This window comes from Meleagris gallopavo, chromosome 1 (genome assembly GCF_905368555.1).
Source record: "Meleagris gallopavo chromosome 1, MGAL_WU_HG_1.1, whole genome shotgun sequence".
Taxonomy (NCBI): domain Eukaryota; kingdom Metazoa; phylum Chordata; class Aves; order Galliformes; family Phasianidae; genus Meleagris; species Meleagris gallopavo.
The window spans coordinates 34,300,573-34,312,356 of NC_139404.1; the positions used below are offsets into that span (position 1 = coordinate 34,300,573).

At 47.6% G+C, this 11,784-nt stretch overlaps 1 protein-coding gene across 4 annotated transcripts in view; it reads right to left on the minus strand.

The window, feature by feature from the left end:
• Positions 1-7,447, minus strand: part of GRIP1 (glutamate receptor interacting protein 1) — a 305,207-nt gene extending 297,760 nt beyond the window's left edge. For 3 of the 4 annotated variants that reach the window (XM_085220767.1, XM_085220785.1, XM_085220756.1), the window contains exon 1: positions 6,973-7,447. In XM_085220767.1, the coding sequence (XP_085076893.1) occupies positions 6,973-7,027 (55 nt within the window). In that variant the 5' untranslated portion in view covers positions 7,028-7,447. The remainder of the gene's footprint in view (positions 1-6,972) is intronic. The other variant, XM_085220794.1, reaches the window with a different exon arrangement.
• Positions 7,448-11,784: the final 4,337 nt, after the last annotated feature.

Consider the following 11,784-nt stretch of genomic DNA (forward strand, 5'->3'; position numbering starts at 1 on the left):
CACACTCAACTTGCCAAACTTAAATACTGAGCTGGTGATCCCAATTGTCCCCACACAGGATGCTGGCACATCTCATTAGTCTGTTTTTGCATAGTCAGGACAGATGGTGCTCTGACATTTCAACATAAATACAAATGACTTAGGTAGAACACTCAAACAACACTGAATTTCACAGGCATGATCATAAGACCCTGTGCTGACTCAGTGACTCAATACATTATTTTTTTTTTATTTTATTTTTTTAGGCACTAGCAGGATTAAACATAGATCTGATATGAGCAATTTGGGGAATGCGGACCATCAAGGCATGCCTACTGCAGCCACATGAGTAACACATTCTTGACTGTTCCTCATGGAGAACCATGAGTATTGGTAGTTCAGTCAGTTCTGAATCATATAAAAAAACAAAAAACAGTGGAGCTAAGTAGGTATGTACAGAGCTTCAAGGAAAGTTGTCTGCTTCTGCATTACTGAGGGAACACAGACTGTGCTTTCAGTTACACTTCCCTGTGAAGTATGAGTGCACAGGAAATTCTTTCATCAAGAAATTGTGTTTAGAGCTGAAGCTCTTTATAGCTCTCAGACACCTGCAAAAGCAACTGTGCCCATTATCGACAAATATTGTTAGTGCTTCCAATTGTACATGTTGCTGTTCTTTGAGAGAAGCTGGAGTGTTTGTTGCCACATCAATAAATCATTACTCATTGCTAGCAAATTCCCAGACCAAATCTAATTCTCCATTTTTAATGAACATGAGCAAAAACTGTTTTGCTTTTGTAAAAAAATTAAAAAAAAAAAATGCAGCCAGTACATCAGGTATGTCACATCTTTTTTTCTGTAGAGGGAAAAACCTGCTTATGATCCAGACACAGTAGATGGTCATCTCCCAGTATTCAGGAAAGACTGTGTCTTCATGAAGATTCTGAAAGTTACTGAATTATTTTAACACTTCAGATCATAAAATGCTGTTAATGTGGCTGTGCAGATCACCAGATATATAAATGGTTTCTGCTTATTCTCCACTCCTTTCATGCTAAAAGGACACAAGGGAGCAATCACTGCCTCTTTCTTATCCCTGTGTCTTGGTCCCAGCTGATTGAGAGAAGGAACGAAGAAATCAACGCAGTGCCTGCATCCTCTGTGTGCTGAGTGTCACCTTATCCTACTCAGCCAGAGCAGTAAGTGACAGCAGAACAGGGGGAAATGGTTATAAGTTGAGAGAGGGAAGATTTAGGTTGGATGTCAGAGGGAAGTTCTTTACAGAGAGAGTGGTGAGGTGCTGGAACAGGCTGCCCAGAGAGGTTGTGGATGCCCCATCCCTGGAGGTGTTCAAGGCTGGGTTGGATGGGGCCCTGGGCGGCCTGGTGTAGTATTAAATAGGGAGGTTGGAGATTCATGCTGGCTGTGGCAGAGGGGTTGGAGATTCATGATTCTTGAGGTCTCTTCCAACCTGGGCCATTCTGTGACCTTCCTCACTGTTCAGGCTATCAAGCAAAGAAAGACCAGCTGTGCAAGATTAATTTGACTTCTGATTTGACTTCTCAGGAGGCACATGACACATTGTGATGGTCTGACCCTCGTGGACTGATGAGCTCCCCCGCACTGCTCTCTTACCGCCCCTCGTCAAAGGAACAGGGTGAGAAAACACCATAGAAGAGGGCTCAAGGGTTGAGACAAGGACAGGGACATCACTCACCAAGTACTGTCATGGACGAAACAGGCTCAGCACAAAAAGATTAATGCAATTTGTTGCCTCTTAACAAGAGGATAGTGCACTGAGAACTAAAAGCAAGCTAAAAACTTTCCCCTATCTATCCACTTCTTCTTCGTCCTCCCTTCAAGCAGTGCAAAGGAACAGCGAGCACTGGATGCAGTCAGCCCATAGCACACATCTGCCTCTCCTCCACGGTCTCTCTGCCCCTGCTCCACGCGTCCCCTCCCACGGGACGCCGCCCTTCCCGAACCCATCCTGTGTGTGTTTCCCACAGGCTGCAGCTCTCCCAGCGCTGCTCCAGCACGGCTCCGTACCGCAGGGCCCGCCCTTCAGGCACCGCCCCACACGGCTGCCCACGTGCGGCAGCTCCCGGCCTTCCCGCCCCACCGCGGGCCCCTTCCCCACGGGCTGCAGCTACGGCTCGACGCGCTGCGGCCTTCAGACCGCATCCACCGCTGCCCCGCGGGCACCTCCGCGGCCGCTAGCGGGGATCGTCTCGGCGCGGTGCCCGCGGGCTGCGGGGCACGGCCCGCTCCTCTGTGCGCCTCTCCTGGGCCGCAGGGAGCTACTGCTCCGCGCCCGGAGCGCCTCCTACCCTCACGTCGGTGCCTGCGGGGCTGTGTCTCACATCTCTCCCTTCTCCCCCACCTGCTGTAGCACAGCAGTTATCCTGTTCTTTCAGCCTGCTCTCTCGGAGCACACCCAGCGCCGCTTGGTCCGCGACGGGGCCGTGATGGAACGGCTGGAGCTGCTCTGATCTGATGTGGGACAGTGCCGGGCTCTGCTCAGAGGGCAGCCCTGCAGGCCCCGGCAGTCAAAACCTTCCCACGTAAACCTAGTGCACACGTATGAGACAACAGATAAAGAAACACGGAAAGCCTTTGAACAAGGTGTCCAGTCCCAATTTTCCCAACATCCCAAAGTTTACAAATCAGTCAACCGACTGCAAGTACCAGGTCTTCAGCTTGTTTTCTTCAGCTTCTGAGGTCCCACTTAGGCCGGAGAAGGATAAGATTCCTCTTACCTTATTAGGCCTCAGTTTACAGACAGCGAACAGCTATTCTCATCCTTTTGTGTTGAAATATAAGCTTTTCTTTTTTTTTAACTTGTATCCAGAAAGAGCATGAAGCATATCCTCTGCTAAAGCAGCCTTATTTGATCAGATGTAAATTGCTAAGCCACAATAACACAATTAAGTCCAATAATGGGACTGTATCTCTCACTTATCTGAGAAAATGATTCTCTCCCAGATTAAAATAAGCAGACAAGCTCGCACAGCAGTGAGCTCAGAGATAGACGTGTGTTGTCACAACATCTTCCATCAGAGCACACTGGCTTTGTATTTGAGGCAGGATTCACAAAGTAATGTGTATTCTTTAATCCTTGAGTGCAGGGTTTTAAAATGTTTCCTTTAAAACATTTCCTAAATTTCAACTTATTTCCCTGACGAGAAGAAATTAAGAGGGATAAATGCATGAGCAGGAAATAAAAAATGTAGTCTTTCCTTCATCCTCAAAATAACCGGGCTACTGTACTGAGAACAGGAGCAGAACATCTATGGAAGGCATACTAGATTTAGATAATAATAACCTGGTTTTATCATCAGGATCAAAGTATATACTTAGATGCATTCTTATAATTAATAACCATGTACATTAAGGGATCCCAAGCAGCCCCTCAGTGAACACACAAAATATGCAAATCTTATTTTCTGTACTCCTGTCAAACTTGATCAGCTATAAAGTTGAATTAGGAGTTCCATAAAATACCTTCATTTAACTTGACTGGAAGAGAAAATGAGCAAAATTAACTCTGGGAACATTTTTCTTCTCAAAGTATTTGCTCAGATGTCACCTCAAGGAGTGTTTTAGATGGTTTATAACAGGATTAGATTGCCATTAAATAAAAATAAATCATATTGTGCCATTTTTTGAGAGATGTAGAATATAGGAGTGGCACATGCCATGCTGTTCTCCTTCACTTAGAGTATCAATTTTTGCCAAGCTGAATTAACAGTGTTGACCACTTTTCTGTTATATCATTTTAGTACAACTGGCCAATTTCCATTAGCAAAATTCTTGTTTGGTCAAGTTTTTGGATAACCTCCATTTCAGTGCAGGACTTGAAGGAACTACAACGAAGGGCTGAGCAAAGGACTTTTTGAGGCAAGTATTCAACACAGAAGAAAAACTCCAAAGCAGAGAAGGGGCAAACAAGGATAGTGATACACTAAAATAACCCTGCTTAGAGCACACCCAGCATACTCATGCAGTGGTATCACTGTTTCCAATATCCTGACAGCTCTTCCCATAAAAATAATGACGTTTCACATACATTTTATTCAGCAATATGCAACTGCAGCAGCGCCCGTGTCATGTTTCTGATGCACTAGGTGACACAGTAGCCATCTGAAATGTTCCCAAAGCAATACTGTGTTGGTTTGGATGAAGACAAAACATCAGTACCAAGGGGGCTTTCCATTCCACAGTGCCATGGGGATACACCTGACTCTGAGGTTTCCTCACAGCCCCCACAGCCGCTCTAGCAAACCCACCGACCTCTAAGCCCCACATCACAGTGCCCACACATCCTCCTTCCCACAGCCAGGGACAGGGGCACCGGCAGCTCTATACAGACACATGTGCAGCAAGCACAGCTCCTAAGACAGGGCTGAAAGGAGAACAGTGAATTCTGAAGAAGCGTCTGGGAAAGACGGTCAGTACAAATCAGTTGTGCCAGCAGCCAACCTCTCCTTCCCTGTAACCCCACCACTTCCAGCACCCTCTCCTTTTCTGATTCCAACTTACTGCTACAATATCTACACCTGCACTTGAACTTAAGGCTGTACATTAACATTGTTATAACAGAGAAGACCTATGTGGATAGCAGATACAAGCAAGCTGAGACTGAAGAAGAGAGCCAGCCGAAGGTGCATGGATGAATCAGGATTATTGAACTACTCACTAGTTTCCTACTTTTTTTTTTTTTTTTCCACCTCTTCCCTTTACTGCATGGAGCTGACAGAGAGGTGCTGTGCTGTTACACAGCTGATGCACTGCCACTGTCCTACCGGCAATTGCAGGGTGCAACAGAGATGAGCTCCTTGCAGTGAAGGGAAACACTGCTTAAACAGCCAGGTTGCACGTACATCAATCCAAATAATGCACGTGCATGAGGTGCTTCTTATACATTACTGAATCAAAATATTCCATGTATGTATTATTATTCAATATCCACCAGAACCTGAGATAGATAAATGGATACTTCATATATAAGCACGCTGGTATATGGGATGTGACATATTCTATAATGTAAACTGTATGTGTTTTATATCCAATGCTATTCCATACATAAATCACAGAATATCGACAGATGGACTCGATGATTGTTTAAAACAACAGCACTGACATTCATAAAAGTCTCTGATAGCACAACACATATCAAGTGCTCTGCAGAGCATCGGAATGGAAATATTTTCCAGAAACAGCAGAGGGGGATGTTAGCACAACTGGCTCTGAACCAGAATTTAACCGTATCTGTAATTGCCTTTTAACTCAATGCCATGCTAAACTTCTACATTAGCTAAAGATACACCTTCAATTCATTACTGCACTGGCCATTTTTCTGGCTAGTTTGAAAGCTTTATTTCTTCTATTCTTTATGCCCAAGGACAGTTAAATTCGGTGCTGATTAACAATTTGGACCATTCAATATTTTTTTAGTCTAAAGAAGAAGAGTTCCCATAACTGGAGCCCTGCTCAATTATTAGCTAAACTACAGCAATATGCAGTGAAACATACTTCAGGAAGTAATCATTTACTTCAGGTGCAGAAGAGCTCTTTTATTTGCACAGTGGAAACACAGCAACAAGAAGCATCACAGTGATAACGTTATTGTAATATAAATCTATCCACTTCCACACTGAAAAGGAAGGATTAAATAAACATATTAATAGACAGGAACAGTTAACAAATCGGTGTTCTAATCAGCACTAGACCCATCAAAGCCTTGACCACTGCTTGCTTCCTGCAAAGACGAGCCTGCATGGCACAGCTCATGACACAACCTTTATGCAGAATGAAAGGAGAAAATCTTCCCCATTTCTGACGTATCCAGATTAGACCCTTTTTAAAGTTTCCCCATCTGTAAAAGCATCTGATACATTCTGACAACTGTCTTCTATCCTATTGCTGTGATTCCTCAGCTGCACAGACATTCCTGACGTGAAGACATTCGACCTTACATTTCAGTAATAACCGCATTTTCTAAAGAGAGAGACAAAACACAGCTTCTCGCAGGCGAGATACCTGCTCCCACCTCACTTACTATTTTTATTACGTCATATGTTTGCCAGCAGCCACCCCTTAAGGCAGGAATTACAGCAAGGAGCAGGGCACAGCTCCGAGGCAGTTCACCTCCAGTGCAGGAGCACACCACTTTCACAGAGCAAACCAAACCTCCTCTTTTTTTTGTCAATTTCTGTTCCAAGCAGGACAGCTTTCTCTCCAATAAGGCAACAGATAAAAAACGACTGTCCTACTTCACAGCTTCATGTGCTGCCGTAGAACAGGGCACATAGAACATAGGGTTTGAGGCAGGTGGAAGAGGGCAGGCAGACCTGAAAGTTCCCAAACATAGATGCACCGGCCCTTTTCCCTCTGACTTAAACAGACCCTAAGGCAGTGCCATGATAACCTCCAGTGGTAGAAGCCCTCTTTGAGGGGAGGACCGAGTCACTTTTTCTTTAGCTTACTCTGAACAGTGCCAAAGGAACACGCAGCCAAGGCTAGGAGACCCGAGGCTGCCCTTCGGCCGCTACCGGTCCGGGGGCGGCTCGGGGGACCCCCAGTAGTCCTCGGGGATGCGCGGAAGGCACGGCCCCTTTCCCCGAAAGCAGAGGCGAGGAGCCCGCCGCGCCCGGGCGCCGCTCCACGAGGGTGGACGGGGGTCGCTGCCCCACGCCGGGAAGTTCCACGAAGTCGCTGAGGGTGCCACAGCCTTCTCCGCGCGGCTCACCCAGGAGCCTGGCTCGGGGCCGGCGGCGGACAAAAGTTAGTTGCCACCAGCGGAGCGGGGCGGCTCGGCGCGGCGCCCATCCAGCCCCGACCCCCCGCCGCCGCCACCGCCCCCGCCGCCGAGCCCGCGGGATGCGCGGGGCCGCCCATCCAGGCCGGGAGCGGGCACCGCCGGCACAGCAGCAGCAGCAGCAGCAGCAGTCCCCCGCCCTCCTCCCTTCTTCTCTTTCCCCGGGCGCTCACCTCGCTCCTGCTCGGCTTGCAGGCAGATGGGGATGTTCTTCTTCCAGCCCGGCATGGCTCCGCGCGTGCTGCTCAGTGCGGCGGGGCGCTCATGGCAGGGCGAGGCGGCGACCCGCGCTGGGCGGCGGAAGGCGGGGGGAAGCGGGGCTCGGGCGGGCAGCGCGGAGGGGCGGCGGCCTCGCGGGGGGAGGGGAGAGAGGGGAGGCGGCGGAGCCTGAGGGACGCCGAGCGGGGCGGGCTCCCCCCGGTTCAGCCAGGGACAGGCGAGGGGCGAGCGGAGGAAGGATTGTGGGAGGGGGAGGCGCGGAGGGACGCCGGTCCCGGCGGCCGGCTGCGCAATGGAGGGCGCCGCGGGCGGCCCCGGCAGGTGGGGTGGGGCGGGCGCCGCCAGGTGCGGGCCGGGCCGCGGAGAGCCGTTCGACACTGGGCGGGCGGCTCCGCACCGCGGCCTCTGCCCCGCAGCCCCGCCCCGCCCCGCCGGGGGTGTACGGCTGGGCTCCGCCGGGCGGGGTCGGAACAGCTACGCTGCTCCATCTTGTCACTTGTTGAAGGGACCGAGGGGCCGCGGCCCTCGGGGCTGCCAAAATGTCGGGTGCCCCTTGCCCTGTTTTGCCTCCCGCCTTGGCCCTGTGGGCTCACGCCGTGCCCTACATCGTGGTTTGTCTCTTCACAACGTGAAGAAACGAAGGGTTAACGTGTGCGGGACCCCACTGAGCGGGACCGGCCCCATAGAGAAGGGAGGTTCTGCCGTGCACCAGTCCCTGCTGCAGCCCGCTCCTCTCAGCCTCCTGACCGAAAGGCCTCAGATCTCACCACCGAAATTGCTCCGAAACAGCCATGACCGATGCTACAGCATTTAAATATTCCACTCATATTTTACCAAAAATAAAATAATAATTATTAAAAGAAACCACCCCTGTAAAGTGTTGGTTTGACTTTTACTCTAAAATAATGATAGCAGGATAAGTGATGCCTAATTATTTTTTTTCCAAGGTCTGGGGGGTGGATGGCTGTATCTACTTCATTGTGCCTAGCAGTTATGTTGTGATTCTTTTTTGCTGTAATCTCACGTTTATAGGAATTATGCAATTTCACATGGTCTAACAGCCATTCACGAGTCCTTCATCTTGATGTGAAGGATTTTCCAACTTTAACTTATGCACTGAACATGAGTTTCCTGACACAGCATTTTTCCTCATTGATTTGGTGCCCATGCCTCAAGCAGGATGTGCTCCTTGAAACCACAATCACCCCTTGAAATCACAGAATCATAAAGGTTGGAAAAGACCACTGAGATCATCTGGTCCAACTATCAACCCACCACCACCACGCCCACTGACCATGTCCCTCAGTGTTGCATCTCCACATTTCTTCAACACCTCCAGGGACAGTGACTCCACCACCTCCCTGGGCAGCCTGTGCCAATGCCTCACCACTCCTTCTGAGAAGACATTTTTCCTGATATCCAACCTGAACCTCCTCTGGCACAACTTAACGCCGTTACCTCTCATTCTAACACTGTTATAAAGGAGAAGAGACCAACCCCCACTCCCCACCTCACCACAACCTCCTTTCAGGTCATTGTAGAAAGCAATAATGTCCTCCCTGAGCCTCCTCTTCTCCAGACTGAACAATCTCAGCTCCCTCAGCTGACCGTTAAGACTTGTGCTCCAAACCCTTCACAGCTTTGCTCTCCTTCTCTGGACACACTCTAAGACTCCAATGTCTTTCTTGTAGTGAAGGGCGCAAAGCTGAACACAGTACTTGAGATGCAGTGTCACCAGTGCCCTTGATTAAAGCCCTACCAGTGTGGCAGTAGCAGCTCGCCCTCATTTGTGTGCAGTTCCCCACGAGCAGTGCTGTGCCTGCTCATGGCAGTCTGTATCTGAGGTAAGGCACATGCTGCACTCCTACTGAATTCTGGAGAGTGCAGCAAGGAGCTGCTTTTTTGGCTGTAAGAGTGCCAGGTGGCACCTGGCCAAAAACTAAAATCAGTGGCATAATGTAGAGACATTCAGGTTGGGTATTAGGAATAATCTCTTCTCAGGAAGAGTGATGATGCATTGCCACAGGGTGCCCAGGGAGGTGGTTGAGTCACTGTCCCTGGAGATGTCCCCAGATATGTGGCACTGAGAGACATGGGTAGTAGGCATGATGGTGGTAGATTGGTGATTGGGCTAGATGATCTCAATGGTCTTTTCCAGCCTATATGAGTATATGCATCTATGAAAGTTACCAACCAAAAAATGTTTTAATGACTTAGCACCACCAGGCTGAGTTTTTGCCCTATTTGCCATGTTAGTATTTTTGTTTCATTACATTTAGATTTACTAATTTAGATTTACTGCTAAATTTAGATTTACTGCATCCTTCAACCATAGTCTTGCATCCTTCCCTCAAGAAGAGACATGCTTACAGTAATATTCTCCTTCCTTTCATCTTAAATAATGTCATTTTTCTTGTCAGGAGGATGACTATGCATGTGAGTGTGCATGTGGATGTCTCAGTGCTGTACAGCAGAGGTCCCCAGCCAGAGCCGGCCTCACAGGGCCACGCTCCTAGGAGATGCCCTGGGGCATGCAGGCACTGCAGTGTTGCCTGAGGTGGTGCGAAGGGAGCAGGGCCCAGGTTCAGCCCAGCACAGGCAGTGTCTGCATGGGGACGTGCTGCTGAAAGTGGTCCCATGTGTTTCTGCAGCATGCACAGCAAGGAGATGGCTTGCAAAGCACTGCTTTAGAAGCTATATTGCTGATTTTAAAAATGTGTTCTGACACTTGCTCTCCTAACCTATGCCATTTCTTGGGCTTTAAAGTGTTATGGAATGAAATAAACCTTCAGATGATTGTGTGTCATCCACGTCCTAAATCTTACCCCCTGCCTCTGATGCCCAGCTATTACTCCTCACCTTTCCATTAGGAATGAAAAAAACCACCAACACTGAGCCCTAACGCTGCATTTCTGGTCTTCCAGTTGACTTCTGGCCAGCCTTGGAGTTCTGCAAAACCACAGGTCAGAGGAATAAAGTAATAGATGGCCCTACTCTCCATAAAAATGGAGAGTAAGCCATTTTCTAGCTATTTTTTGTTATATCACCATCACTTTTAAAGTGAATAAAAATCCTCCAGGACTGAATGTAGGATTCTCCAGGGTCCTGCGGGAGTCATGAAATCACAGCTGCTGTTTTAGATTTGCTCCAGAAATGTGTATCAAAATGAGGGATAAACCCTATTTATTTATTTATTTTTCTAACTACTGCTGGCTTTTCAGGAATAGGCACACTACATATTTGCATCGCTGTGTGGAATATATATGCTGCTCTCATGCAAGACCTTACTTATAAATCCTTTTAAGCAACGACACTCTGTAATTCCCATTTCTGTGCTACAGGAAAAGCTGGCATGGGTGCCTGACTCCAGTTAATTTAATTGCATTCTGTTACTCACATGAGCTGTTTCACACTGAGCAACTGCTTCTGTGTATTCCGGTGCTAGTAATGGAAGAAAGCGGTCACCTGATTTAGATGTGCATTTTATAGTGAACATCTCACACCCATAGCATATAAACTTCCTGCCAGGTCTCTTCTGCCTACAGCTTTTTCCCTCAGAGAATTTTAAATGAATTGAATCTTGGTTTTCAAGGAGATACCCTTCCTTCTTGCTTGGTGGAGGTCATCTGAAACATATGTAATAGCACCCTGGAATTACACAGCAGAAGAAGTGTAATATTCCCAAGGGAAGGTTTTATTCTGTGGAGCGTTCTGAAGAGGAGATTCAATTTTATTTTACTTTATATTTTACTTTACTTTTTAATTTCCTATTCTTATTTATTCCCTAAAATCCACGTAGGAGAAACATGCTGATGGGTGGAACTGATGGTTGGACAGATTCTCAGTAACTGCAAGTATGTAGTAATAACTGCCTCTACATTACAAGGTCTGCTTGAGCTTTTAAGTCTGTAAACATTGCTTTTCCTTTTTCTCGGTGGCTGATACTCACTGTTGAAGTTCATAGACACATTTGTGGTTAAAGAGAGCTTGAGAAGGTGTTAAGGAGAACATCTCCTGAAAACAAGAAACTGAATTGACCTTTTGAAATAATAGAATCAAAGAATCATTTGAGTTGGAATAGACCCTTCAAGGCCATCTAGTCCAACTCCCTGCTGTGAACAGAGACACCTACAGCTCCATCAGTTGCTCAGAGCCCACCCAGTCTGATCTCAAATGCCTTCAGGGATGGGGCATCTACCACCTCTTGGGCAACTCGTTCCAGTGCCTCACCACTCTGATTATAAAAAACCTGTTCCTCATTCGATCTAAATCAACATAAAACTGGAGACAGTACTCCAGATGAGTATAAAATATCTGTGATAATAGCAGGAGATTGCAGCTTTTGCAGGTTTTCTGGTCATCCAAGCCCCAGAAATGTCCATATTGTTCAGAACAGATGAAAGATGTCCGAGCTCACCGCAGTATCCTTGGTGGTCCCACAGCATCTCTTGTGCTACGTGGAAGGACAGCTGCTGAGTTCTGACCCTTTTAAGTCCCCCAGTGCACCTCTGAGATTGACACATTCCTGCCGAGGGTTGCATTAATGCATACAAGTCACATTAAAATGTGATGCAATTTCATTAAAATGTGATACTGATCTCTCCAGAGCTGAGTGCTGGGCAGAATGGAGCTGCACTCTGTACAGCATCACCCTCCCTGCACGCTGTATTTCTCTTTCTTTATTTTCCATTTATGAAAAAGTTGCCTTATCTTGAAAGCTACTTGTCACATTACAGAGCATCAGTTCAAAAAGTTCAGAAATGAGA